Raw genomic sequence first — 27278 nt, forward strand, 5'->3', positions numbered from 1 at the left:
AACCGTGGCTAAATGTTTATTTTCAAACCATAAAACATGCAATTGCAGTACAAATAGAGGACTTGAAATCCTAACAAACAATACTACGCCGGAGCAATTACTAATTACCAAAAGTTCTGTAGCTTGTAACCCTTTAGTTAAAGCTATTATCTGTTAATCCCACGTATAACGTGACCAACCAAACCCCATGTTCAACCTATTTCCCTTCCATAGGTTTACGCAGCAATCACCCCTGGTAAACGTCATCTGCATTCACCTTCGCTGTCCATACATTTACTTTTGCGTGACCTCACACTCTGCCAGGGCGGCGCAGGGCGATATCCTTGATGGGTCTCTGGAGTTTCATGAGAGTCATTTGGGAATGCCGAGCTTGATAATTAATATTAGTGTACAAATTTACCCGAACAAGAATGGACTTAAATCAGTGCAAATTACCCACGATGATATCTGAATTGGAATCGTGAACAAATAAGATGGAACACAACCTCAAAAGTGCATAAAGAAGGATGAAAAAGTGCATTAATTGAACTACACTGAGAGAGACGGACAGAAACACATGTAGCATAGAACAAACATTCGAGACATTGACTTTAAAGGAAAGCAAAATGGCTCTGGGCAGGACACATCGTGGCCAGAATGGATGACGGTCAATCGACGGAACTGCTGATGGATTGAGAGAGAAACAAAACAGGATCACGTGCCCGAGAGGATGGCCAGCACGGAGATGGAACAATGAGATCAGCTCACGTGCAGGAGTGAGTTGGATTGTGGCGTTTTAAGATTTGACGGATGACCACAGTGTGGATAGGTCTTCATCCAGTAGTGGATAAACAATGGTTGACGGCAATGGTGAGGCCAGTGTTTAGGAATGCGGGTGCTTCAGATACTATCGTCACATCTTTTAGGACAAGCGATTGAAAAGAATTGTATGCAAGACATCAGCTTACTCGTCAGGTGTGATCGCAACGCAAGAAAGACAACTCTCACAAACCGCGTAAACAACCCGGTATAATATGCTGTGCAAATACGATAAATATTCCCGACATTGATATACATATTTCAAAAGCCCTGCTTGTAAAAATGTCTATTTGACTTATTTATTCACAAGAGCATTGCATTGGATAATGTGGCTTTTGTGGTAGGCAGCTGGCCCCTTACTTTAAAGTGACAAGTTCAAATCCTGCTTAGGGTGAGAGTGTAGTATTGCAAATGATAGTTCACCTTCACGGAGGCAATTCACTGTCCACTGTCATATTTATTTATTTTAAACATGTGCTGCTTTGGATTCCGCTTATCGAAGTAAATGTTTTGGTTTTTGTGAAACCGATATTCCCATGTATATTCGTTATTTAATTACCCGCAACCTTTGATGGGTGCCCATGACGCACAACAGGTTGTTATAGGTTGCGGGGCACCAAATCTGCGCGGTGAAGTACGGACAAATAAACCCCCGCAGAACCGGTGTTGGGAGGCCCTCATCCGGCTGTGCTTAACGGCCCCACAGTGTTGGTAGAGGGCTATTGTCTATAACAGCAGGCGATCCAGAGGCGTTTGTTTAACGGGTCGAATCCTGCCGATGAGGCCCAGAAAGTGACCTTGTTGTTTGGGCTTTGAAAGAAGCATTCACAGAAACCTGGCTCTCCGACGTGCTCCTTCGATCTCCGCCGTTTTTCTCCACGTGCTGGAAAAAGCTCCGAGCATCGGGAGGGAAACGTCGGGCATCGTCGTGCCGAACGCCCGAGCGGCACAGCCCAGAAAAAAACACGTCAGAGGGCCGTACGGCACGGGTGCGAAAACCTACGCAGCAGACAGCTGGCTGGTAGTGTCTTTATTTAAGAGTAAATTGTGTTCCGCGCTGAGGCAACGTGCTAACTAACGTAATTAAGAATGCAATTAAGTGCTGCCATTTGTCCCATGTCAACACCAAGACCTGTTCAATCCTTAAAAAGCATTAAAACAAATATTCCGTCGTTACCCACAACCATACCGACACGAAAAACAACCCCAGTCGTTAAAACTTAGCTCATTAATGGGGAAATAGATTCGTTTGTTACAAAAAATAAAAAGGAAAACATATTATATTATTCCCATAATGCAGAGCGGTGTGAATACTTTTCATGCTGCGGGCCTGTGTTGACTTGTGTAACGTAGACAAGGGCTTCATTGTCGCAGCCGGGTCGGTGACCAGGAGAACATTGCTTGCATCCGGCGCAACACATCCAGTATAAAAGAGCCTGCCAGCCGCCCTGGTTAATACTGCGAGCGTATTAACCAAAACTACGAGCCATCTGTTTCACAGTGGGCCCTTATGAAACCTGTGGCGTTATTCGAAAAGAGCAGGCCATGCGTTCCCAAATTTGCCAAATTTGAAAAAGCATTCGCAAATTACCTAAATTGGGTAAAAACCACAAGGCGATATTGCCTTCAAGCGACAGACCATATTCGTCTGTCAAGCACAGCGCCTTCGAGATAGGCTTGTGGTATGAGAATGGCACAGGTACCATACGTGCTCATTATTATTATTACTTGCTACTTACTAGTCACGTACCACCCACTCCGGTCTATCGACGACCTGGACAATAATGAGTGAGAAATTAAAGCCTGGACGTGGCTATAGCGGTTGTTGTGAGGCTCTGCTTTGCTGCTGCTGCTGCTGTGTGTGTGGTGCGTTGGTGTTCAGCTTGTCTGGGTAGCTGCGTGTGCTGTGGTTTGGGATTGAAGTTGCTTCATCTCTGTTTTTGTGGAGTAGGTGGGAGGGGGGAGGATGTGGGGGGGGGTGTTTCCAGTCAAGTTCGTTCTACACTTCCACACCCCAGCCGCCACCACCCTTGAGGCCACTAGCGCCCTGAAAGGAGACACAGGACACACAGCGGTCATTACTCATTTTCCGCACGCCTCTCTCAAAAAGGCTCATTGCCTTAAACGTTAGCCTATTTAAATGTGCCCTCGGAGTACCGGGTTCAGTCAGGGGTGGGTTGCACCGGTAACAACCGCTTTCTTCACAAGACCCCATTATATGAAGATCATAGTTATCCCATTCACAGATAACAATATTACTGAGAGAACCCGGTTTAATCACGGGGCGGATGAAACCCATATTTCAAGCCCAGCATCTCGGCGGTGCTGGCTTGACACTCCCAACAAACTAAAATCTGTTTTTTATTTTGCCAGGTAAAGCGCACGGAGCTTTGAATTCGTTTTAAAAAGCGACCTGGCCACAAATGATAGCTCAACAAAGTGGCTTATCATCATGTGAACATTTATAGCAGCCAAATACTCTAAATGCATATTGTGTCTAAATATGGAAGGATAAAACTGGAGAACCCAGAGAAAAATCCACGCAACCACGGGGAGAGAGACATGCAAACTCCAAATATATAGCAGGTGCCAGGATAGGGATCGAACCCACGACCTTCTACATACCAGGCGAGGTAGTTAACATCTTCCTACCGTGGCAACCCCAATTCCACTCTCGTCTACATTTCCACTCCCGCCTGAGTCTAAATTCCACTCTAGTCTCATTCCACTCCATTCCGAGTCTCGTTCCAACGTTATTCTGTGTCTCAATCCCACTCATTCCCACTCTAAGATTGAGTCTCAATCCCCACTTAAGTGTCGCCCTACTCATAGGCTAAATCCAGATGGTGGCGGCACAGCGCAAGTCCCCGTGGTGTTGCCGCACCTGAGCCGGAGCGCAGGCTCTTCTGGTAGCACGCGTCGCAGTTGACGTGCTTGGCCACGATGTGCAGCGTGCCCCCGCCGCCCATGTGACCCAGGTCCGCGTCACAGCCGTCACACTGCACACACGCACGCCGCGTATCCTTCGTCATTTCCAGCAGATATTGAGATGATGCGTTCGCCATGAACTGCTGAGTCACCGGATGACTCGTATGTATGCATGTTCAACTTCTTTCAGACCATACGTAGCCAGCCATGCTGATCGGAGATGCGGGGGAAGGACAACAAACTAAAACGAAACTATTTTTTATTTTATTAAGTGAGGCCCACTGAGCTATATAGCTATAATTCTAGATTTGAAGCTTTCGTCACTGCAAGGATTCATACTCTGAGGTTCTTTCGGTAAAGTCACGTAGGTAAAAATAAAAATATCAGATTTTATTTTAACCTACATGACTTTACCGAAATAACCTTAGAGTATATAGAGCTATATTTCAGAAGTGACCCGGCCACAAACAGTACAACAAAGTGTCTTATGGGGAAATTTATAGCAGCCAAATACTCCAAACGCATGTTGATTCTAAATGTGGAGGGAAAAACCGGAGGACCTGGAAAAAAATCCACATGCCCACGGGGAGGACATGCAAGCTCCAAATATACAGGCATCGTCAGGGTCGATATCGAAATTATGACCTCCTGTACACCAGGCGAGGGAGTTAACATCTCGCCACTGTGGCGCCCATAGCCGTCTAATTTTCCCCGTCCATCAGCTGGGCCACGCTGCTGTGGAGCGTCGTTAGCTGACGACGTGTGTTCCCTCTCGTTCACCAGGAAAGAGGTCTACAGCACCAAGTCTGAGCTGGAGGAGACCGTGTCGACCAACAGCAACAAGAAGAACCTCCGGTAGTGCCGTCCGTCCGTGATCATCGTAATAATCGCTACACATGACATTCGCCTGATTCTCTTAGCACAATGGCTATCATGAGGGTGCTATCGTTCACACACGGGCATAGTCTGCCAAGCGACGATCCCTCGTGTTGCCATTAAATGAGAGATGGGGCAACTGCTGTTAGCGAGCCCCTATTGGGGCCAACTCGGTGCAGGCGAGGGCCTGGTGAGGAGGTGGTGAGGGAGACGAAGGGTTGATGTGCGTTCCCTGGAGGCTGTGACACCCCTGGCCCGTCTGGCGTGGCCGTGCCAGGCTAGGTGGAGATACCTTGAAGCAGGCCTCGTGGTAGTAGAGGCCCAGGTAGTCCAGGATGTAGGAGTTGGCTCTCTTGCCCAGCGCGTGGTTGCATCGCGAGCACCGGCGCCACGCATTCTCCCTGTCAGGACGAGATGCAGGGCACAGCGGTGAATGATCCACTCATTCATCGATTCACTCATTCATCGATTCACTCATTCATCGATGCACTCATTCATCGATGCACTCATTCACTCTTTTATTGATTCACGCATTCATTAATTCAGTCACACACTCATTCCTTCGTCATTTCACAAATGATCAACTAATTCATTCACACGTTCATTCATTCACTCACTGGTTCAAGCCCAGCAGCCGCCCAAGTTAATACTGTTGAAGCATTAACAAAAAATAGTATGGGCCATGCGGCTCACAGCGAACATAAAAAATCCACTGACTTTATCCGATAATGAGTCGGGCATGTGTGCTGGCGTCACAGTCCAAAAGAAAAAATAATAATTGCAAATATAGTTAATTGGGTGAAGACGATATAGAAACATTGCCCCTACTAGTAGACTATACCTGTGTGTGAAACATAGCACCTTCATGATAACCATTGTGATAAGAGAAATGGCACAAATAGCAAATGTACTGGTTAATTATTATGATTTAAAAAAACGAAAACTACTTTATTTTACCAGGTAAAGCTCACTGAGCGATTAGCTCTTTTTTCAGAGGTGACCTGGCCACACATGATAGGTCACTGAAGTGACTGATGTAATCAGTCACATCTAGGCATGTATAGCAACAGCCAAATATTATAAATGCACGGTTCTAAATGTGGAGAGCAAACCTGGAGGAACTGGAGAAAGATCGATGCGACCACGACGGGGAGAGCGAGAAAGATCACACGGACTCCAAATACACGACGGGCATCGTCGGGGTCGGGATAGAACCCACGACCTCCTGCATAGCAGGTGAGGAAGGTAACACTTCGGTGATGATCAGGGACGGCCTTACCAGAGGTTCTCCTTGTTGCTGTCGGTGGTCACGGTATCCTCGAGCTCAGACTTGGTGCCGTACACCTCTTTCCTGGCGAGCGAGAAGAAGAAGAAAAACGCGCGTCGTCAGCGAGCGATGTCCCACGGCAGCGTGGCCCTGCTGAGGGACGTGGACGGTTTGACGGTTCGTCATCGGCGACTCGTTTAGAATAAATAAATATATATCAATCCCGGTGCCTTCGATTTGTGTTGGTCGGAGGCAGTTTTTGGTGCACGCGTCATCGGAGATTCTGCTGGAAACGACGAAGAATCTTCGACTCGTCAGACGAGCCTTGAGCCACCCAATACAGAACTCCTCGCCCATCCGGGAACAGAACCCTTAATTTATCCAATACAAAAACCATTGGCCTTTCCAATATGATACCCTTGTACCTGTACAATAGAGAACCATTAACTTATCCAATACAGATTCCTTGCACCTGTTCAATACAGAGAACCTATGATATATTTAATACAGAGACCCCCATTGGCCTATCCAATTGACCTGCCCTCCACCCCGCCACCGAAGCCACACCGATCAGCACAGTCGAACGGTTCGTGGTCAAACGACCCCCAGGTCCGACACTACATGAGGTCACCGTCATCCAGCAGTGGATTGTCAAAGCGTTGTAAATTACCAGCAGTCACCCACCGAGACTAAATGACCTCTCTTTCCAAGCGAGTCATTAGTTATTACAGATATCAGTTAAGGGTGAGAGACGTTAAAAAAAACACACACACACACGCAACTTAAATTTGAACAGAGAAGACTGGTAAATGCTGGAAGGCGAACGGACATGTGGCTCGTTCCCCACGGACTGGAGTTGGAGTGACTCGGGGATAGATTTGCACGGCTTGCAGTTGAGAGCGCGATTGTGAAGTTTAGCCAGAGGAGGGCGATAAGTGACCGAGTCTGGGCCAGACTTTCGCCCCGTGAACGGCCGCGGTGAAGTGAGATGGGAACATTGCGAAACGTGTACCCGTCACGATTCTGAGAACTAAATGCCTAACTCGTTATCCGCACCCCCTCCAGGAGAGAGGGGGCTTGTCTGTGTCTGGAACAATGTGGACCAACTCTGGCACTCGGCTGTACAGTGCTGGGAAATGAACCCTAATCTGAGTCGAATCTCACTCGCGTCTAAATTTCACTCTATTCTGAATCTCAAGCCTACTCTAGTGTCAATTGCACTCTAGTCTGAGTCTCAATCCAACTTTATTTTGAGTCGCAATCCCACTCAATCCGACTCTAGTTATTCCCCTTAGTCTCACCCTACACAGACTAAATCTAGAAGATGACATTGCAGTACAAGTACTGTACTTTAGTGTCCACCCAACACTAAAACACCCTTTTTAAGGCTTTCGTGACTGCAGGGATTCATCTTCTTGGTTCTTTCGGTAAAGTCACTGTAGAAGGGAAGTAATAAAATAATAATAAAAATAATAAATAATAATAAAAATAAAACAATAATCAAATAAAATAATTCTCACGACGTTTCGGCTACAACGCAAGCAGCCGTCTACAATGCAAGCAGCCGTCTTCAGGTGTCTCATTCTTCACCTGAAGACGGCTACTTGCGTTGTAGCCGAAACGTCGTGAGAATTATTTTATTATTATGTTTTATTTTTATTATTTTATTACTTCCCTTCTACGTGACTTTACCGAAAGAACCAAGAAGACTAAAACACCCCTTTAAAACAGAATTTCCTCAAACATAACCATCCTGACAACTGGTCTTGAACCTCTGTTAGCTCTTAGGACTGACAGGATGAATCTTTTAGCTTCAGAGTCTCAAGGCCCAGTGAATTCGAAGACTTGTTTTCAAAGTAAACAATTCACAGCGGCTGAGCAATTTCCACGATGATACCTGTTTCGTCGTTCTCAAGTACCCATTGTGAGCACCGTCCCAAAACACAATGCACGCGCGTTCATATTCATACGACACACAATGTGCATATTCGTTCCACTGAGCCCCGGCTCACTTAAGCCCGAAACAGCAGCGGCACGGATATTATTACCATTACGCGTTGTCTCCTTCGAGGGCCGGCGTCTTATTTTGACGCATTAATTCTCCTCTCCCCACCCCCTTCCTGGGCGTGAGGACGGACCGCACGCACGAAGCGTCGCGCCTCGACTCGTCTGACTGGACGGACGAGGTGTTCGTGAGCCTCGGATATCGGCAGCCCGTTTGGGTGTGGTGCGCGCTGCGTCGCCGTGGAGGGCACCGTCGTCGTCGGGTCAGTTCCCAAAACGCGCTGCGAATTCGCGGGGAGCGGCGGCGCAGTGGCGGACCGAGTTCGTGTGCATGTTGAACTTCCTTGCACGCGCCCTACGTGGCCAAGCGTGCTCATCGGAGATGACGATTCCCGCTCATGGCCAACGCCAGCGATAATTATCTGAACAGGTCCTGGGTCCCCGCCATCCCTCCCCCCCCACCTCGGTCGACTCAGCCTCAAATGAGTAACCTCGTGCGATGCGTGAAAACATCGTAATTCGGGAGGCAAAGGCGGGCAGGTGCTGGCCACCGACTCCAGCGTCCGCTGTGCCCTGCAATGTCTCGCTCACGGCACCGCCGGCGGAAGGAGACTCCACCAGATGGGGGCTCTTGAGAATTGGGCCGACTCTTGGAAGAGGTGGGAAGCATCCACGCTTTGCCCCGTTCCTACGCGACCTGCCGGTTGACTCGCTACGGTGTCCCCAAGTGTGCGCACACATACTCCGGGCTGGACAGATGTGCCGGTGATGTGAGAAACGATGGCACCGTTGTTTTAAAATAAGGCGAATGCCGTCGCAAAAAGTGACGAAGGGGGAGAGCGCGTATCCCCCCCCCCCCTCCTCCGACAGAAGAGCGCTTTGATGCCGTTCCACGTCGGGAAGATCGCAAAGGCGGTGGCGCGCAATGCCGAGAGACTCGAGACGGGGGGCAGTGACACGCGGAGGTTCGCGGCGCCACAGAAGCCGTTGCTCATCTGGGTTGGGACCCGCACTCCGGGGGGTGCAGGGCGTGGGAGTCGGCTCCCACACCCCGCACTCCCGGAGGCTCCCACACCCCGAACCTCGCTTTGACGCGTAGGAGGCTTGCGCGACCGTCCATAATAGAGGCGTTTTGGGTTAGATCGCGTAAATATACAAATGTGTCGTTAAATCCACCACCACCCGACAGAGACAATCAGTAAGGGTTGTCACGTAAACAGAACGTGGCCAATTCGTTGCTAGTACAGCAACACCGGTGTGTTGGAGAGCAAGTCCACACCCTCCACCTCCCTCTCCACACACCCCCACCCTCGCTCCCTCCCCCTACCACCCTTCCCCCTACACCCCCCGCCCCCACAACACCTCCCTCCCACCCCATAACCCTCCCCTCACTCCTGACATCCACCCAACCCTCAGGGTACGGGAGTTTTAAATGGAACTCGCCTAACCAGTCGAACGCGGTGCCGGCAGCTGCTGCTACTGCTGCTCACAGAGGAGTCACTGCTACTGTGAGGGCGGTAGCAGAGGGCAGGACGAGAAGGATCGGAGCCTTTCGTCTGTTGAGCTCATTGCGATGGAATTGTGTGCGGGTGGCGAGGGGCAGGGGGGCTGGCGTGTTTCACTGAACACAGAGTGACCTCCTCGAGGTGACCAAATGTTGGCCGTCGTAGCCGAAGGCAACCGATGCCGAACCCCAGTCAGGTCACCGACGCTTTCTCTCGCCATCGGCACAGGGGGGGGCGGTGGCCGGAGCAAGACGCGAGGGTTTGCAGTTGGCTATGGATGTTGTTGTCTTTACTTTGATTGAGGCTTCTGCACCTACCTATAGAAAATGGATTCGTACCCCGGGGATGCACGCATCACAACCTCGTGCAAAGGTCTCTCACCTCTCCGTCACGTTGATCTGCTCATTCATCGACGACGACGACGACGACGATACGGGCCTGGGAAGAGTGCACAGAGAGATTTAGAGAGTGGGAGGATAGAGACGGGGAGAGAGAGACTTAGTCGGGCGTTGTGTGCATTCTGTACGTTGAGCTTCTTTCGCACCGTACGTAGCCAACCGTGCTCTGCATTTGGGACAAGGAGGGGCGGGGAGCAGAGGAGATTATTGCACAATGAAAGTGAGGTCGAGTGAGAGAAGCGGGAACAGATCGAGGAGAAAGGGAAGACAGAGAGAGAAAGAGAGGCCAGATATATGAAGAGAGAGGGAGGACGGCAATGATACACAGGGGATGAGAGAGGGGATGAAATATGAGATGGTGAGAAAAAGGCGGACAGAGAGATGATAAGAGTGGGGACGGCGATGAGGATGAGGTGAAAGAGAAAAGAATAGAGAATACTTGGAGACTCACAAAAACATAACTAGAATACGTATTTATACCGGAGGAATCCTATGAGCTATGAAGCTCTTGTTCGCGGAGGTGCAGTGGACGGAAGAGGAGGTCACCGTGAGAACAAGACGGTCTCCTCGCGTGAAAACTTGAAAGAAAATAGGAGAGACCCGCCCCGACCACGGAACGTGCGCCAACCACATCAGCAACGCCGCACCCAGCTGTGTGTGAATCACAAAGTCCGTGTGTGTGTGTTTACGTGTGTGCGTGTGTGTGCGTGTGTGTGTGTGCGTGTGTGTGTGTGCATGTGTGTGTGTGCATGCGTGTGTGTGCGTGTGTGTGTGCACGACGCCCGGGGTAAATATAAAAAATGCAAAGTGATAAGAGGGTTCGACAAAAAAAAAACCCTCCAAGCTTTCGGGGAGTGCTATTGCCAATGGAGTCTGATAACGCAGCAGTATTTGTGTTGAACAAAGCCTTACGCTGCTGACGCGAACTAAAACGTGTCAAAGCTGGTCCAGAGTTCAGCTGCATAAACAAAAAAAGCAAATGGATGATTTTTGGTACGGAATATGATGAGGCTCTATATTTTTTTAACGTGGAAAGACAGAGGTCTGATGGATTATGTTTTAGCATTCCCCAAGTGTTGTATGTCACGTGTATTATACAGGTGGCCCATTTACACACACACACAGGTGAGCCGTGTACAAGTGGGTTGTGCGTACGTATAGGCGATGCGTGTACATGTAGAGGAGTTGTATGTATACAAATTGGTGACCTGCATACACACACACACACGTACACGTGAGTTGTGTGTACCTGCTGAAGCGAGTGCGGGTGACAGACGTATCCTTTGAATTGCTGACATCGCTCTGACCTCCGCTCTGACCTCCGCTCTGCCCTCCGCTCTGTCCTCCGCTAAAAGACAAACATCCCAACGACAAAACAATCAGTCATTAGAATCATCGGCAGCAACAGCAGCAGCAATATCGTCAGTTCTGAAAATACTTAAGCCACTGGGGCGGAGCTTTATTTGCCGTCAACGTGGCAATCTTGTCGGCTTGCGGTGGGGTTAATGACAAGCAATTTGACGTAAAACTACCACCACGCGGCCCAACCCGAACACAACTGTGGATCGGCGTGATCACCCACCCAGCCACTCCCAGCCCTCACTCCAACCGCGTGACGTGGCTCCTGGTGCAAGGAGTGAATATTTGGCCTCTCCCCTCTATGCAACGTCGGCCCTATCCGTCGGGTGTAAATCGGACGCACTTTGCACTGCCTCAAATATCCATCTGCAATTCAGCGACTCTGACAGCAATGGAACCAGCTAAAGCTCTCAGTATTGAATCTCCCATAGTCGCTCTTCCATGGCTCTGTTCGCAACCCGGGCCCCGTTTACAGTGTCACCGCCCGCGCCACTGGATAGCTACGCCTCTGACCCCTGACCCCTGAACCCTGGGGAACCCCGGTTCACACCTGCCGGAGTAGCGGCTGCGAGGGACAGGTGGCGGGGGTCCAGACGGCTCACTGCTGAATGTAACACACACACACACAGAATCATTAGAATCAGAATCTAGAAATTGGAGGTGAAATTCGATGAGCTGTAAAGCTCTTTGTTTTGCACACATGACCAGGAGGGGCGGGTCATAAAGTTACCATAACAATTCATAGAAAATCAACATAGGAGTGCAAATAATAGAAAGGTAAGCAAATCACCAAAATATTTTACCAGGTAAAGAGCACACGCGCGTAGGGTTAGGCTGGCCGTACATGTAATCGGATTACTTAGAGTTAGATTCTAACAATGTAATTCCGTTACATTGTTAGACTTGAAACGATTTTTTTTCATATCTTGTAAACACGTTGTTTGGTGATGCTGCTGCTCTGGTAGTGGTGCACAAGCACAAACAAACAACAACATTCTATACTATTTATAATAAAGATTTTTGGCTTAGATCGCGTAAGTCTAAATGTGTCGTAACCCTCCACCACAGCCAATTAGAAAGGAATTTGTGACGTGAACAAAACGCCATTTACACCATTGGTACCTCATTTGCCAGTAAAAAATATGATAATTGTTTTTTTACCCTTTTATCTGGCAACAAAACTGACGCCTTTTTTACGAGGAGTCACTACATTATAAAAAACTATATTATGACCACTACATTATTATTATGAACACTATATTAGAACATGATCGTTTATTTTTTAACTCGTTCCTTGCACGGGCGATAGAGTTACAACGCCGTCAAATCCATCGTTCGCGTGATGGCAGGCGGGCGGACGGGCTGGGGGCTCATTTGACTCCCTCGCTTGCCGCCCCGTTGCGCGGTAACGATAGTCCGAGTTACACCAAGTACCATGATGAATCGGGGTCTGTCGGTCGGTCTGCGTTCTCTGAGCCCTCGCTGTATTTCCCAGAAAGCGGGGAAACTACGTAGCTATAATACTGCAAAGGCCCATCTATATCGACCTTCAATGATAGTGTATAAATTAACCACATATGCCTGTGATCACATTACAAGGAGCTAAATTTATTCCCACGTTAGCAATTTTAAAAAAGGCTATCTATGCGGTCTTAACATATAATCAGAATGCAAATGGATTTCTTCACACCATTAACATGTAATCAGAGTACATGTGCCTTTCAGCACAACAGTAACATGTAATTAGACTACGCATTTATTCGCACACACCATTAACATGTAATCAGAGTACATGTGCCTTTCAGCACAACAGTAACATGTAATCTGACTGCAAATGGATTTCTACACACCATTAACATGTAATCAGAATACAGGTGCCTTTCAGCACAACATTAACACGTAATCCGATCACAAATGTACTTGTACACACACACACACAGCTAACATTCCAAAGGGGCTGTCCATGCAGCATTTTACACCCATTCCAAACAACTGCTGGAGCGAGCGAGCGAGCGAGCGAGCGAGAGTCCGAGCGCGCGAGGTGCAATGCGCAAATCACCGGCCGCCTCGCCGTGTCTCCGTCTCGGTGATCTCCACGCGGGAGAAAGACGAAGATCCCTCGGGTCCCGCGCTGTCCCTGCCGGGGGAGGAACACCGCAAGGCCCAGTCAACGATTAGGCGACTCTAGGTAGCACAGAGCTTCTCAAGTGAAGTCAGTTTTAATGATCCATGGCATGCACGAGGTCACGTGGCAGTGAGATGATTTGTTCCCGTGTCGCTGTCTCTCAGCTTGTGCAAATTAACGGCAACAACGTCAACAGCAGCAACAATATTTGAATAATCGCTGTGCAGATGAATTATGAAGTTTTTTTGCAGAATACATCAACCCCGCCCCCCCACTCCACCGCAATATGGTAACAGCGCAGCCATGCGCATTAGAATTGCCTTACACAACGAAGCAACATATAAGCCAGTGACATGAAAGGTGAAGTATGGTCAAACAACCCCCATGACCGATATGGCTTAGGGTAGGCCTTCATGCAGCAGTCGGTTGACAACGATCAATCAATCGATTGTGATAGCCTACACAGTCAAAATAAAATCATGGGTTTGAAATGTCGGCCTCATTTGGTGTACAGCAAATGGCTTTTGACTGTCTGCTCATAAGCTGTTCGGACCAGATTCGTCACATGACTGAAAACGTCACTCGTGTCCTGTATTTTTGTGCCCCAGGCAGGGGTTAATTTCTCACTGAATGTTCTATGGATTGCTGGCAGACTGGAGTAGGCATGCGACTAATCGCCACAGCCATAGCGAGAGGATATGCTGCGTGTTGCGTGCTGGGTGAGAAAATAATGTCCGGGTTGCTGACCACAACAGATCCGCCTGAAATTAAACCCCGGTAGTTAGGAGCAGGACCGGATTAAGATGTTATAGGCCCCTGGGCTACAGGCACTGTGAGGCCCCTCCAGTAATATTTTCCAAAGAAAAACAAAGTTTTAATTTTGATTTAAAGCTTTCTTGACTGCAGGGATTCATCTTCTTGGTTTTTTCGGTAAAGTCACGTAGAAGGGAAATAATAAAAGAATAAAAAAATATAACATAATAAAATAATATATGTTTTATTTTTGTTATTTTATTATTTCCCTTCTACGTGACTTTACCGAAAGAACCAAGAAAATTTTTTAATGTATTTTAACAAGGCTAACTACAAATACAATTCAGCATTCACAAATTAAATAACTTTTCACTTCATCTCTGAAGGCCCTCCACCTGGCGGAGGCCCCTGGGCTGCAGCCACTAAAGCTCCGTGCCTTAATCCGGCCCTGAGTCAGTCCCTCCAGAAAAACGCGGAGTTTTTTGGTGATTGTTGCGGGCAAAAATCGTTGATTATGCGGCACGTTTTCTTAAAAAATGCGATGGAATATGCGGGATATTTATGCAATTTTATGCGATTAAATTGCGGGAACTTGCAAAAACTGCGGTTTGATGAAAAAGAAAAAAGTGATTCCCCCAAACACCCTATTCACTAGGCTACTACTTTAATGTAAAGAGTCATTTCTTATTACTTCCTATGATAAGCAAGCATACTACATCACAGAAAGTGCTGGGAATATTTAAGTTCTCATCTTGTTTTATTTCAGACCTTAACAAACAGATGGCTCAAACTTACAGAACATTGAGTCGAACAAGTTCTGTAGCTTTACAAAATGAATATGCTACAACTTCTGTAAAAATGAATAAATAAAATATTAAAAAATAAAATGTGTGCTTCCTGTTTTACAGAGGTAGCTATACAAAACAGACATCTTCTGTTAAAATAAGTGTTTTCAGTGCACAGTAACGTAAGCAATACAGTAACAGTACAGTCTTACAGTAATGTAAATTTACATACTACTAACAAAAAAGTGCAATCTTTCAATTGTAAAGTTGCATAAACTCCTGAATAAAACTAACTACGTAGCCTCTAACACTTCATAACGTTCCCATGGCAACAGAGGAAATGGCTGCGCTTGTGTGAAGTAAACGCAACATTTTTCAACTTTCTGCTAACATGTATATGACTTTTTGCAACGAAAATGCGGGGATTATGAAATCATGCAAGCCCGCATATTTTGCGCGCGGAAATCTGCAATTTATGCGGCGAAAGTGCGGCGTATTTGAAAAAACGCGCCCCCCGCATAAATATGCGGACTTTGGCTGATTTTGCGTGGAATCTTGCGATCGCATAATCGCGTTTTTCTGGAGGGACTGCTGAGTACGAGCAATGAGCTCACCGCTTCACAGGCTGTTCTTGAGTGTTCTTGCTTTTACACCATTGGAACCTCCTTTGCCAGTAAAAAATATGATAATTGGTTTTTTACCCTTTTATCTGGCAACAAAACTGACACCTTTTTTTACAATGAGTCATGTTTGCATAAACCACATTACCTGCAGTCATAATGCAAACAAAAAACATAACTCTGATAATGTATGCATTTGGGTGTGGACCAATCAACTTTAAGGACAGTGCTTACATTATTAGAGTTATGTTTTTGTTTGCATTATGACTGCAGGTATTGTGGTCTATGCAAACATGACTCCTTGTAAAAAAAGGTGTCAGTTTTGTTGCCAGATAAAAGGGTAAAAAAACCAATGATCATATTTTTCACTGGCAAAGGAGGTTCCAATGGTGTAAATGCTTATCCCGAGCTCTCATACTCTGATTGTACATTGTCTTTGAGTTGTGCGCCTTTTGGCGTCATCTGGTCGAACACCATGTGAGACTAGGCTCTAAGGAAAGCTGTCTCAGGTGTGGACCAATCAACTTCAAGGACTGTGCATACATTATCAGAGTTATGTTTTTGTTTGCATTATGACTGCAGGTATTGTGGTCTATGCAAACATGACTCCTTGTAAAAAAGGTGTCAGTTTAGTTGCCAGATAAAAGGGTAAAAAACGAATTATCATGTTGTTGCTTTGCAGCATGCAGCGTGGGGTACACGCTCCCAAGTGCATTTGACTCCCCTGTGTTCCGAGCAAAAACTACCCCCTCCGTCCCTGTTTACATTGTCCAGTGCATTGTGCCGTGTGTTTGACATAAAGTTTGAATTGCCTTGAACATGCGGAACGCTCTCTGTGTCCATCTCTGTGCCGCCTTTGGTGTCTCTCTGTCTCTGTGTGTATCTCTTTCAAGGATCTGTGGTGCACCTAGCCTGGCACAAGCGCCGTGGCAACGCCACCGCTACGAACCCGTGCGCTTTGTGTTTCCCTCTGTGCCGCTCTGTCTCTTTGTCTTTTTCTTATCCGTCTCTCAATCTCCCGTGTATTTTCTGTGTATATATCTCTCTCCAAGCTATCTCTTGTCAGCTCGTGAAATATAAATGATCGGCTTCGGACAGCAGCGGTCACACCTGCAGCAACGTAACACAGCCGTCATCATCAATTATACATTCACTACACTGTACAGGTAATTAATAATAGTGATTCTCTCATTCCTTTGTCAATCCACTGCTGGATGAAGGCCTGCCCCACATCGCCTCGGTTGTCGGGGTCAGTTTGGGGGGTGGGGATGGTACCAAGACCGTTTCAAATATCCCTCGCCACCGATTTTCGCCGTGAGAATCAAACGGGAATCAAAGTCATGTTCGAGCACCGAGAATCACGCGAACGCTCGTTCCACCGCAGCTTGCGTGAAACGCGAGGCCGTGGTTCATCCGTGGTTCCAATGGTTCGCACTCATCACACACAAAGTGCTTGCGAAGACACGAACCGCAGTAACCTCGCCGATCTCGTCAAGGGAGCGTAGACCTCCGTGCGAACTCCTGCCTTTGGCCACTCATCGCACAAAAACGGCGGTCACCGCAACGCGCGCATTCACACGCGCTTCTGCGGCCGTCTGGAACACTCTTCCCCGCGATATTAGGAAGCCAGCTACTGGAGCTACGCACCTTTTTGCGGTCTGAATTGAAAACTCATTTCTTTATCGCTGCTTTTTTTGCGTGTTGGTTTGTTGTCAATTCCCCCCCAGGCACCTCTTGATTCGCGCGGTTGGCTACGTACGGCGCGAAAGAAGTTCAACACGCTTAGCACATTACTATTAGCCACCTCTCCCGGCGGGGGTGGCGAATTTCTTGTGCGCCGCGAGCGCGGCTGGGGAGGGCCAGAGCGTGGGAGGGAGGGAGGGAGGGAGGGATGGGAGGGAGGGCTGGGAGGGAGGGATGGCTGGGAGGGAGGGAGGGCTAGGAGGGAGGGAGGGAGGGCTGGGAGGGAAGGAGGGAGGGCTGGGCCGGGTGGCCAACTTGGAGTTACGTTCTCGAGGGCCCCAGGCAAAGTTAGTCGCTTGGTGACATTCCGAAAAAGTGGCGAGGGCTGGGGGGGGAAGATCAAAAGCTCCCGAACCCCCTCCCGTCCCCCCCCCCCTCAAGCTGCCATCACTGATGGTGTCAGTTTGTGTGTACTGTATGTTGAACTTCTTTCGCACCGTACGTAGCCAACAATGTTAATCGTAGCTGCGGGGGAAGGGCAACAAACTAAGCATACAAATCTATTCTAAAGAAATGAGTTTTCAGTCTCAACGATTTAAAAGTGCATAGCTCCAGTGACTTCCTAATCTCGGAAGGAAGAGCGTTCCAGACGGCCGCAGAAGCGCATCTGAATGTGCGCGTTGCGATGACCGTCTTTGTCCGATGGCCAACCAAAAAGCCGCTGCTGCAAGCACAACCGGCGTTTGTGTGATGGTTTATTCTCCTTGACGAGATCAGCAAGGTATTGTGGTTCATTTGCGGCGAGCACTTTGTAATGAGTGCCACCTAATAATGGATTCGTTCAGCAACCGGAAGCCACTGAAGCTCGGCATCACTGCCTAAGAATTGTGCACACGCTGTAGCTTGGCAATGTTTGTTTACAGACGGCAAGATGAAGGTGTCACCATGGCCAATGCCTTTGATGCCACCTCTCATGGCTGCGGTGGTGGTTGGTGGCCAAAGCATTGCACCAAGCAATGCGACAGAGTAATGCACCAATCAATGCACCAATCAATGCACCAGGTGCAAGCTGCTCTTTCCCCGGTACAAGGGGAAGAAGCCGTTGGCTACTTTGAGTCCCATCGTCGTTCAGCAATCACCGCACGACCCAAGGTTCCGAAGCCCCGTTGTGGGAGCCATCGATCTCTTGTGCACCACTCGTCTCAACAAATTACTCAATTGGGATTATACAGCAAGCAATCGATGCCCTCCCCCCCCACCACCAACTGAAAGAAAGAAAACCTGGCAGGACCCTCCTGAAAAAGTCTTGAGACTCAGTGAGGTTTTCCCAGATAAACAAATGTAATAATAGGAATATTTAAAAAAATTGATTGTAGTGACATGACCGGGGCACAATTATCAAACACCGTGGCCCATAACTTGAAGAAGGAAAAAAACTAATTCCCCAGCTGAATGTATCTAAGGCGGAAATCTGAGTTCCAGGTTGGCCCTCCCAACAGCGTCGTCGGCGAAGCGAATCCCTGACAGGGGTCACGTACCACTTCTGCGTCGACGACCGGAATCCGCCGCCGGACGAGTCCCTGGCTCCTTTCGTTGACGCGGCATGAGAATCCATATCATCCCACTCCTGCTGCTGCTGCCTCGACGAACGGCTGGGGGGGGGCGGTAGACGAGAGGGTCACGGCGGGCGGCGTAAGAGAAGGGGGACCCCCACCCCGCCGCCTCCGTTCTCGCCTTCATAGGGGCTGTTCGCTAACAGCACTCGCCCACAACAACCTTGTCAAGGCTACACGGGGGAGGGAGGGGAGGGGAGGGAGGTGCCTTCGCCGCTATGATGCTGGTAGCACAGCAGCAGGGGATCTGGTGATGGGTTTTTGAGGGTGATTTGTTTTCTTGTCGGTGTCTATGAACACAGTAACACACAATGGGACTAATGTTACACGGGAAACTCGCGCTATATCTTTGGAAAAAAATACAAACAAACGACATGATGAACGAAGTAAAGTGCCGAAAGACTGAGCATCTTTCTCGTCTGATCGAAAAAGAAAAGGAGGGAGGGAGGGAGGGGGAGATCTTTGTCTTGGTCCGTGATTCATGTCGAGCGACGTCACGGAGGCTCCGTCGCATGACGTCTCTCTCGAGGGCACAGGAGCGCGCTGGGTGTGGGTGGCTTCGAATTGATGAATTGGGCCGCGCCCGTCCTTGACAGGAATGCGAGGAATTGACTGCCCTCTCGGCCGGTAAACAAATATCGAGCACAGACGAGACAACTCGTGGCTGTGAACGAGCCAGCAGCTCGCACTCACCTGCACGGGCCAGGGCCAGGGGCAGGGTTAGGCTCAGGGTGCAAGGTCATAGGTACTTGAGAGATTAGGGGTAGAGCGAGGTACGCGTGGTGACGTGGCACCAAATGTCATTTTTGTTGTTGTTCGTGCAGCCATTGGTGATCGGGCTCCATGTAGGTCTACGGGTCTGTGTGCGAGTCATTGTTGACCAGGGCTAAGACCATCAACTCAGCTACACTTTAGAGCCCCGTTTAATCGTAACTCACCCTAGCCAAGTCTATGGGTCTCTGTGTAAATCCATGGGTCTCTATGTGAATGAGTGGCGACCACACCTTCAACTTACTCATGTGTGCCCGTAACAATGCTTGCACCAACAGTCTACCTCGGTTTAATCATCGTAATAATGCCAATTATTTAACCAGGAAAGCCTCACCCAGTCTCAAGGCTCGTTTTGCAGGAGGGTCCTGCATTGGGCTGCTTGGCCAATTCCGCGAGCGAGCGTCCGGCTCCGCGCGGGAGGAATCGGAGAGCCGGGAGAAAACCCACACGTGTCCAAAACTACCACAGCACACCCATGCCGGCAATGACTTAAATAAGCGCTCGCTCACAATTCCTCGACACTGACAGGGTTGCCAGGCGTGAAGACCGCTGAATAGGGCGGATTCATTGGTGTGGCACGGTTGGCATGGATCCTCGTACAAGGAATGATATGCCAACCCCCCCACCCCCACTCTTGGTAACCTAGCACATGGGATCCCTCTGTAGCCCATGGGCTAGCGTTGCCACCTGTCCTTGATCGATCCAATATTGCGCTCTCCTTGAGGAGTTAGCCATCCTGGGAATTTTCTGTAAGCCATCCCCAAATCATTCAATATCCAATGCATTCGCATGGAGTTCTCCGCTTTCCACGTATTGTCAGATATCCTCCTCCAACTTCTTATTCCTCTTCCCATGATGCGTGCCCGTATTTTTGCTGTAAGGCCCCCCCACCAGCGGCGCAGTTGTACCGCCTGCACGCCCCGGCAACTTACAGCTCACGCCGCTGGTTACACGCCCGCGGAGCGGCTCACCTGGTGCCTGCGTACGTCGGGGAGAGCGGCGAGGTCGGATGTTTGTCGCCGAAGTCTATCAGCCCCGGCTCCTCGCTGGTCGTGGAGAGAGGGGTGGGGGGGGGGGGGCAAATGCGGGGTAGGAGGGAGAGAGGGGGAAATTGTTTTTTGGGGGGGGGGGTAGGTTTGGGTGTGGAGACAGACGGAGGCACAAACAAAAAGACGAAATCAATCTATTTGTCATCGCCCAACGACGCATTCCACATTCCTTCACGCATACCTCTCCTTCCCCTCCCTGCCTGCCTCCCTGGAGCACCTGTCGTGCAGGTGAGGGCGGTGGCAGTGTTTAGAGTGTTCATACCCGGGGCTGTGACCATGGCTTTAGTTATGCTACTGGGCAGGTATTGGCGGTTTCGTGCTGTCGAGCTCTCCTCTGTGTTTTCGGGCTTGTGCCGCGCGCTCTGAGCTTCTTCAGATCCCTTGGGGTATTTTTTTGTGTGAAGGAGCTCCTGGGCACGCGGAGCGAAACGTCGGACGTCGTGCCGTACTTCGTGCCGAACAACGCGCGGCACGAGCCGAACGACGCATCGGAGAGGTTTCAATGTGACGGTTTAGCTCATGTCCCACTTTAAAACGCATCCACTGCACGAACCATGGCAGATGCGGATACCTGGAAGATCTAAAACTATCCAGTGTGCAGAACAAACCGTACAACAACATATAACAGTGCAATGCCCCGTTCCACAAATACGAAGGAGATATCACAGCGACACACCACTCTGCTGCTCCTGACGTGTTTACACAATCGCACCAGGTACTCATTTGAGGCTGAGTCGACCCAGGGGAGGCCCAAGACCGGTTCAGATAATCGTCACTGGTGTTGGCCGTGAGCGGGAATCGAACCCGGGTCGCCAGATTTGTAGCGCAGCGCGCTAACCGCTACACCACCGCTCCCCACTAACATCACACCACCACCTGCACACACACTGTCTGGGAGCGGGGTACACCACACCCTGCCAAGGGGGTACCCCTATCTGCACGCACACACCCCAACAGGAGCGGGGCACGCATCCTGCCTAGAGGGGGTGGTAATAATGCTGCTGCACGAGTGCAGGGCTCCACCAGACCAATTCTCAATGGGAGCTGTGGGAGCTGAAGAAAGGGCTGATGATGAAGCCACTGCTAGCACATTCCAGTTACTCAGCGGGTCTCTTCGGGAGTCTCTGTGGCCTCAAAGTGCATCTTTCTTGGCACTAGCGCTGTGGTGATGTCACCGTCAGCTGTTGTAGTTGTTGCTGTTGTGTGTGAAGATGGTATTTGCACAGTGCCGGGAGGTGTGTGTGTGTGTATGTAGTGAGGAGCGGTAGTGCAACGGTTCGCGCGCTGCGCTACAAACCCGGCAACTCGAGTTCCATACCCGCTCACGGCCAACACCAGTGATGGTTATCTGAACCGGTCCTGGGCCTCCCCTAGGTCAACTCGGCCTCAAATGAGTACCTGGTGCGGCTGGGCGAGGTGCTGGCCACCCACCCCCTCGTGCGCCTCTCCGGGCTTCATAGGTGCTCCTCACGAATAGCACTTGCCCCAACAGCATGCTGAAGGCTATACAGGGGATCTTTGTCTTTGTTTTGTATTGGAGCCTACCCCTCGTCCTCGTTGAGTCCACCGGCACGGTTGATCCAGCTGGTATCATCCTTCACCGAGGTGCGGAACTTTGTGCCCTGGATGGCGTCGGACCGTTCCCTCTCCGTCTGTGGGCTCCCTGCTCACGGACACACGGGGACAAACATAAACCCCCTTTATAATGTATGTCACTATCATCATCGTCACTGGCCATGAACAATCCACTTTATAATGTATGTCACTATCATCATCATCATCGTCGCTGGCCATGAACAATCCACTTTATAATGTATGTCACTATCATCATCATCATCGTCACTGGCCATGAACAATCCACTTTATAATGTATGTCACTATCATCATCATCATCGTCACTGGCCATGAACAATCCACTTTATAATGTATGTCACTATCATCATCATCATCGTCACTGGCCATGAACAATCCACTTTATAATGTATGTCACTATCATCATCATCGCTGCCCATGATCAACCCACTGCTGGATGAAGACCTCCCCAAGCCATCGCCATCATTCATTGTCCCGTGATGCAACATTCCACACAGCTGCCTTCACCCCCCCCCCCCCCCCCCAATTGTTGTGCAGCCTGAAACGATGACCATAGCACGACCCCAAGGCCAAAAACATCTACGACCTAACCACCCTGAACTTATCCGACCTGGTTAGATCTCGGAAAGTTAAGCAAGGATGACCCTGGATTCGTGCTGCTTGGATGAACAACCACCATGCACCGTAGGGGTCATAGGTCGCGGGGGGCTAAGAAGTGGGCACCAGAGCGCAGTGCAGCGAAATGGTGAAGTATGGTCAAACGTAGCCCCCCACAGCAGACGCGGGCTGGGGAGGGACCGGGCTTCGTCTGCCTTCTAGCACGAGGGTGCGGGACCCGAGAGCGCTGGTGGTGGGCGTCCACACGTGGACACTGCGCCGCACAGATCAGTCACCGCTGTCGTAGCAAAGGAGCCCTAGCGGTGAGAAATTCACCGAACGCGAGGATGGGAAACGCAGCATTGCCCATGTCGAATACGTCATCCCCTCCAGCACCCAATGAGTGCGGCCAAGGTGGTGGTGGCTGAGATGCTTTCGCTGATGGATAAGCATCGTTTTGTCGACTCTCTTCTAAGTTGTGAGCTGCGCGTGGCCACGAGACCACAAGCAGCAGGCCGTGTGGAATGACGCTGCGAGTCGCGTGAAGTGAAGTCTCGGTGTCGCTTCCGTGGAAGTGTCGGGTCGTTGGTAATTCATTTCTCGGGATGTGTGAAATAAAATTCTTTAGGCCACGGGAAATGCGCAGCTGTCAACCCGTACGGTTTACCCCGTATTCTTGTACAGGGACATTGAGTTTTCACGTCCATACGGCGTACAGACGTTTCAGTACGGGAACAAAAACATTTGAATTTATTTGTCTATTTGTTTGTGTTTCACCCTTGTGATGGCACTTTGTAGGATGAACGTTGAGATTTATATGGACACGGGGTGACCAATAATGTCTGAATTGGTCGGTAATAACGTCGGGCACCGATGAGGGGTTGACAGCTATGGAAATGGCACGCTGCTCACGGGGGCCGTAAGTTCCGCACCCGTGCTTTTGAAGATTTTTTTCGTGAACAAAATTCTCACCATTTTCACCGTACGCAGACCGGGGTCGGGGCTTTGAGCTTGAGCCTTTGAAAGCCATCTGGACAAACACAGAGACGTTGCAACGTGTTAGCGAGCACCTGCAGGGTGCGGGAGGGAGGGCGGCGACGGAGTGCTCAGCAAACTTGTAAGCCCTGTCACCTGAGTTTGATCGCCAGGCTCATGGCTAACATCACGCAGAACACAACACACAACATCGCATAGACGTGTACGGCCCCTTTGGTCCATCCACTGCTGGATGAAGGCCCCCCCCCCCCTACATCGTGCGGTTCCGTGGCGATTATTTGTCCACGAAGGTGAGGAGCGTAGGCGTGGGAGCATAGAAGTCCAGTCCAACACTGGATTTGGCTGCACTGCCGTCTACTGCCCGTGCCACGTCGCTCCGCAACCGCCTAAGACAACGCGACATGGACCGGCGGTCGCCCATTCAAGCACCATCCAGGCTCAGACCCTGCTGAGCTTACAAGATCTGGGTGAGATTTTGCGCATTCCGAGTGGTTTAGTCATAGGCCCACACACACACACAACAATGCAAGACAAAGATCCCCCGTATAGCCTTAACAGACTGTAGGGGCACGCAACAATACGCAATACCGCGCCCAGACAACAACACAATACTGTTGACACGTGATTACATCCCCACAATACACACCACACCACGTCACACACACGCACAATCCAAAACCACACCCACGTATTAACATCGAACACTTAACACCCTATGGGTGGCACACCAAGATCCCCCGTGTAGCCTTTAACAGACTTTTGGACAAGCGCTGTTCGCGAGCACCTATGAAGAACGGCACACGAGGGGGTGGGTGGCCAGCACCACGTCCGACCGCCTTTGTCTCCCTTGCGGCGCACCAGGTACGCATTTGAGGCTGAGTCGACCTAGGGGAGGCCCAATATCTGTTCAGATAATCGTCACCGGTGTTAGCCGTGAGCGAGAATCGAACTCGTAGCGCAGCGCGCTAACCGCGGTGGCGCAGCGCGCTAACCGCTGCGCCACCGCTCCTCGCATTGAATGCGACGCACATCGATAGACACGCTCTGCCGTGCGCATCAACACATCAAAGTCCGCACGTGCGTCCACAATAAAAACTAAACTTTAATCTCAAATCAAGAGGCACAGTCCCAACCCTCGTCTCATCGCAGCCTCGCGATGTCTCTTACCCCCCACACCGACGTTGGATAAAAACGCATTTGGGTGGGAATCCCAAAAAAGCCAACCCCGAAACACAATTGGACGTGAAGTTGTCTTGGTCTCTCCTCCGCCTGTTCGTCTTGCCGGTCACGGGAGACGCGAAATTCGCGACAGCGCCAAGATTCCCGACCCAGACAAATACAAATATAAAATACTTTGACGGGAAGGGAGATCTTTATTTATTTATATAATAAGAGCCGTGCGCTCTTCTTACCTTGCAAGTGGAGTGCAGTGGAGGTGCAGTGGAGTGCAGGGAGCTGCAGCGAGCCGAGTGAGGATCGAGGGAGGCGACCTCGCGTTTATGAGAGAGGCGCGCCCGCCTGTTCCAGCGACCCGCCTCGCCGGAGACAGCCCCCGACAGGGGGAGGGGCACACACCCTGCCGAGAGGGGGGGGGGCACACCCTGCCGAGAGAGGGGGGGCCCTACCTGTAGGCACACACCCCGACAGGGGCACACACCATGCCGAGAGGGGGGGTACCCTTACCTGTAGGCACACACCCCGTGAAGGGGGTACACACACACCCTCCGTGAAGGGGGTACACACTCCGTGAAGGGGGTACACACACCGTGAAGGGGGTACACACACAGACCGTGAAGGGGGTACCCACACCCCATGAAGGGGGTACACACACAACCTGCACACCCAATCCACGAGTCCCGGCCAAGACCGCGCCCCTAGGGCCCCGCAGTCCGCAGCGGCACACGGACTCGGACGCCTTCAGCGCAACAAGAGGGGGGGGGGGCATGGAGGAGGTGCGCATGGAGGGGGAGGGGTGGGGGTCCATGTATGGAGGGGGGAGGGGTGGGGGTCCATGCATGGAGGGGGGAGGGGTGGGGGCCATGCATGGGGTCCGTGCGCAGGGAGGGGGGTTCACCCAAACGCGTAGCTGGCGTATGGGGGGGGGGGTCTACTGACAGTGTACGCATAGGGAACGGGGGGGGGTGAAGCCTCGATAATAATTTGTCTACATTGGCCTTCAAATGAGTTAGACAGTCCGGCGGTGGACTATCTGTTTGCTTAAACACGTCAATATTATTAATCCTTGATCGTTTCTGCGTGGATTAAGTATCGGACGTTCTTTAGGATACGGTGGGGGGGGGGGGGGGTTGCGTCAGGCGAACGTACGCAGGTGGGGGGGGGGGTATGAAAAGACCGCGTGCGTACAGGGAGGAGAGAGGCGTCAAGTTTTGACGGATTTTTGCGTACGCACTCAATGGATGGCCACCAAGGCGCGGCTCGGGGTGGATTTTAAAGCATTCTTTGACTAAACAGGTGTCTTCCTCTCCCAGTCATACTGATATTGTCGGTAAAAATAGTCGCCCGAGAGATTCTTTGCATTCCTGAAGATAATTGTTCGGTTTACGTAAGAATGTGTACGTGTACTCATCCACTGCGGTTTGTTCTTGCGAATGGGGGGTCATGTGTTCACGTTTAGGGTCATGTCGAGGGGGGTGGGGGGGGAACTTCAGCAGAGAGATTTGCTGTGGTTTTGCTTCTAGATTTGAAGCTTTCGTGACTGCAAGGATTCATACTCTTAGTTCTTTCGGTAAAGTCGCGTAGGTAAAAAATTGAAATTAATAAAAAATAAAATAAGGTGGGACCGTCACAGCCAGATTTGCTGCTGTTCATCCTCCTCTGCTGAACGAGCGCATCAACACCTCTAGTTGAACAAGTTTAATTAGCATGAGTATGCTTTGTTTAATTTATTGAACAATCTGTTTTGTATATACATAGAAGCCCTCTTGGGTTTCCAACCTCACCTGCACACCTTTTTAATCTGCACTGTTTGCCTTTCACTTGTCTTTTCCGTGAGACTCAACAACACGAACAATACCACGGCGACGTTTTGTAGGGCCCATAGCCTGGTCAAGTGCATTTTATTTCTCCGGGTCCTCCGGTTTTCCCCACTCCACATTTAGAGACACGCGCTTAGACTGCAGTCTTTAGATGATTTCGCCGCTATGAATGTCCGAATGATGACGGGCCACTTTGTTGAGTTATCATTTGTGGCCAGGTGGCTTTTGAAACGATAAGTTAATCCCTCAGTGGGCATTGTCTGGAAGGATGGGGATGGTTTAGTTTCATTTATATGTTTGGGTCATTTGTTTACCTTTATTGGACTTTGCACTCCTATCGTGTTGTTGTTGTTGTTTGTTGTTGTAACGTTCTTACCTGTCTCGCTGGACACCTGTGATAAAGAGCTTTACAGCTCATCGGATTCCCCCAGGAAAAGAAACATCCTGGTTGTGTGCGGGTTATATGGCCACAGTCGCACTCTTGCGGCTTGTTTCCGTGAATGTTCCACTCAAGGGGAAGATGTGCAACACACCTGGGCCCGCTCGTGTTCTGATGCCGGTT

At 50.0% G+C, this 27278-nt stretch overlaps 1 protein-coding gene across 5 annotated transcripts; it reads right to left on the minus strand.

Moving 5' to 3' along the window:
* Positions 1 to 25497, minus strand: LOC133349982 (LIM domain only protein 7-like). Of its 5 annotated transcripts, none has more exons than XM_061563903.1 (13): positions 25133 to 25497; positions 23697 to 23754; positions 22080 to 22200; positions 20457 to 20531; positions 18640 to 18753; positions 13195 to 13272; positions 11686 to 11736; positions 11026 to 11112; positions 9760 to 9816; positions 5882 to 5953; positions 4895 to 5003; positions 3683 to 3797; positions 1 to 2845 (listed from the first exon to the last, which is right to left on the minus strand). In XM_061563903.1, exons 2-13 carry the CDS (start codon positions 23752 to 23754, stop codon positions 2838 to 2840), a joined length of 945 nt encoding a protein of 314 aa, XP_061419887.1. In that variant the 5' UTR covers positions 25133 to 25497; the 3' UTR covers positions 1 to 2837. The 5 variants fall into 5 exon arrangements, with proteins under 5 accessions (XP_061419887.1, XP_061419886.1, XP_061419885.1 ...); XM_061563902.1 differs by having other exon boundaries at positions 11686 to 11739; positions 25133 to 25494; XM_061563901.1 differs by having other exon boundaries at positions 11026 to 11124; positions 25133 to 25493.
* Positions 25498 to 27278: the final 1781 nt, after the last annotated feature.

Source organism: Lethenteron reissneri, chromosome 32 (assembly GCF_015708825.2).
Source record: "Lethenteron reissneri isolate LAM-NWPU_2019-01 chromosome 32, ASM1570882v1, whole genome shotgun sequence".
Classification (NCBI taxonomy): domain Eukaryota; kingdom Metazoa; phylum Chordata; class Hyperoartia; order Petromyzontiformes; family Petromyzontidae; genus Lethenteron; species Lethenteron reissneri.

Bases quoted from the DNA above. Each gene is read 5' to 3' on its own strand.
- LOC133349982 (XM_061563898.1), bottom strand. From the start codon at position 23,754: ATGGCTTTCAAAGGCTCAAGCTCAAAGCCCCGACCCCGGTCTGCGTAC. The intron at 22,201-23,696 runs GTGAGAATTTTG...TGTGTCCGTGAG, and splicing joins GTCTGCGTACGGTGAAAATG to CAGGGAGCCCACAGACGGAG. The intron at 9,817-11,025 runs GTACACACAACT...CACTCTTCCCAG, and splicing joins ACCCGCACTCGCTTCAGCAG to GCCCGTATCGTCGTCGTCGT.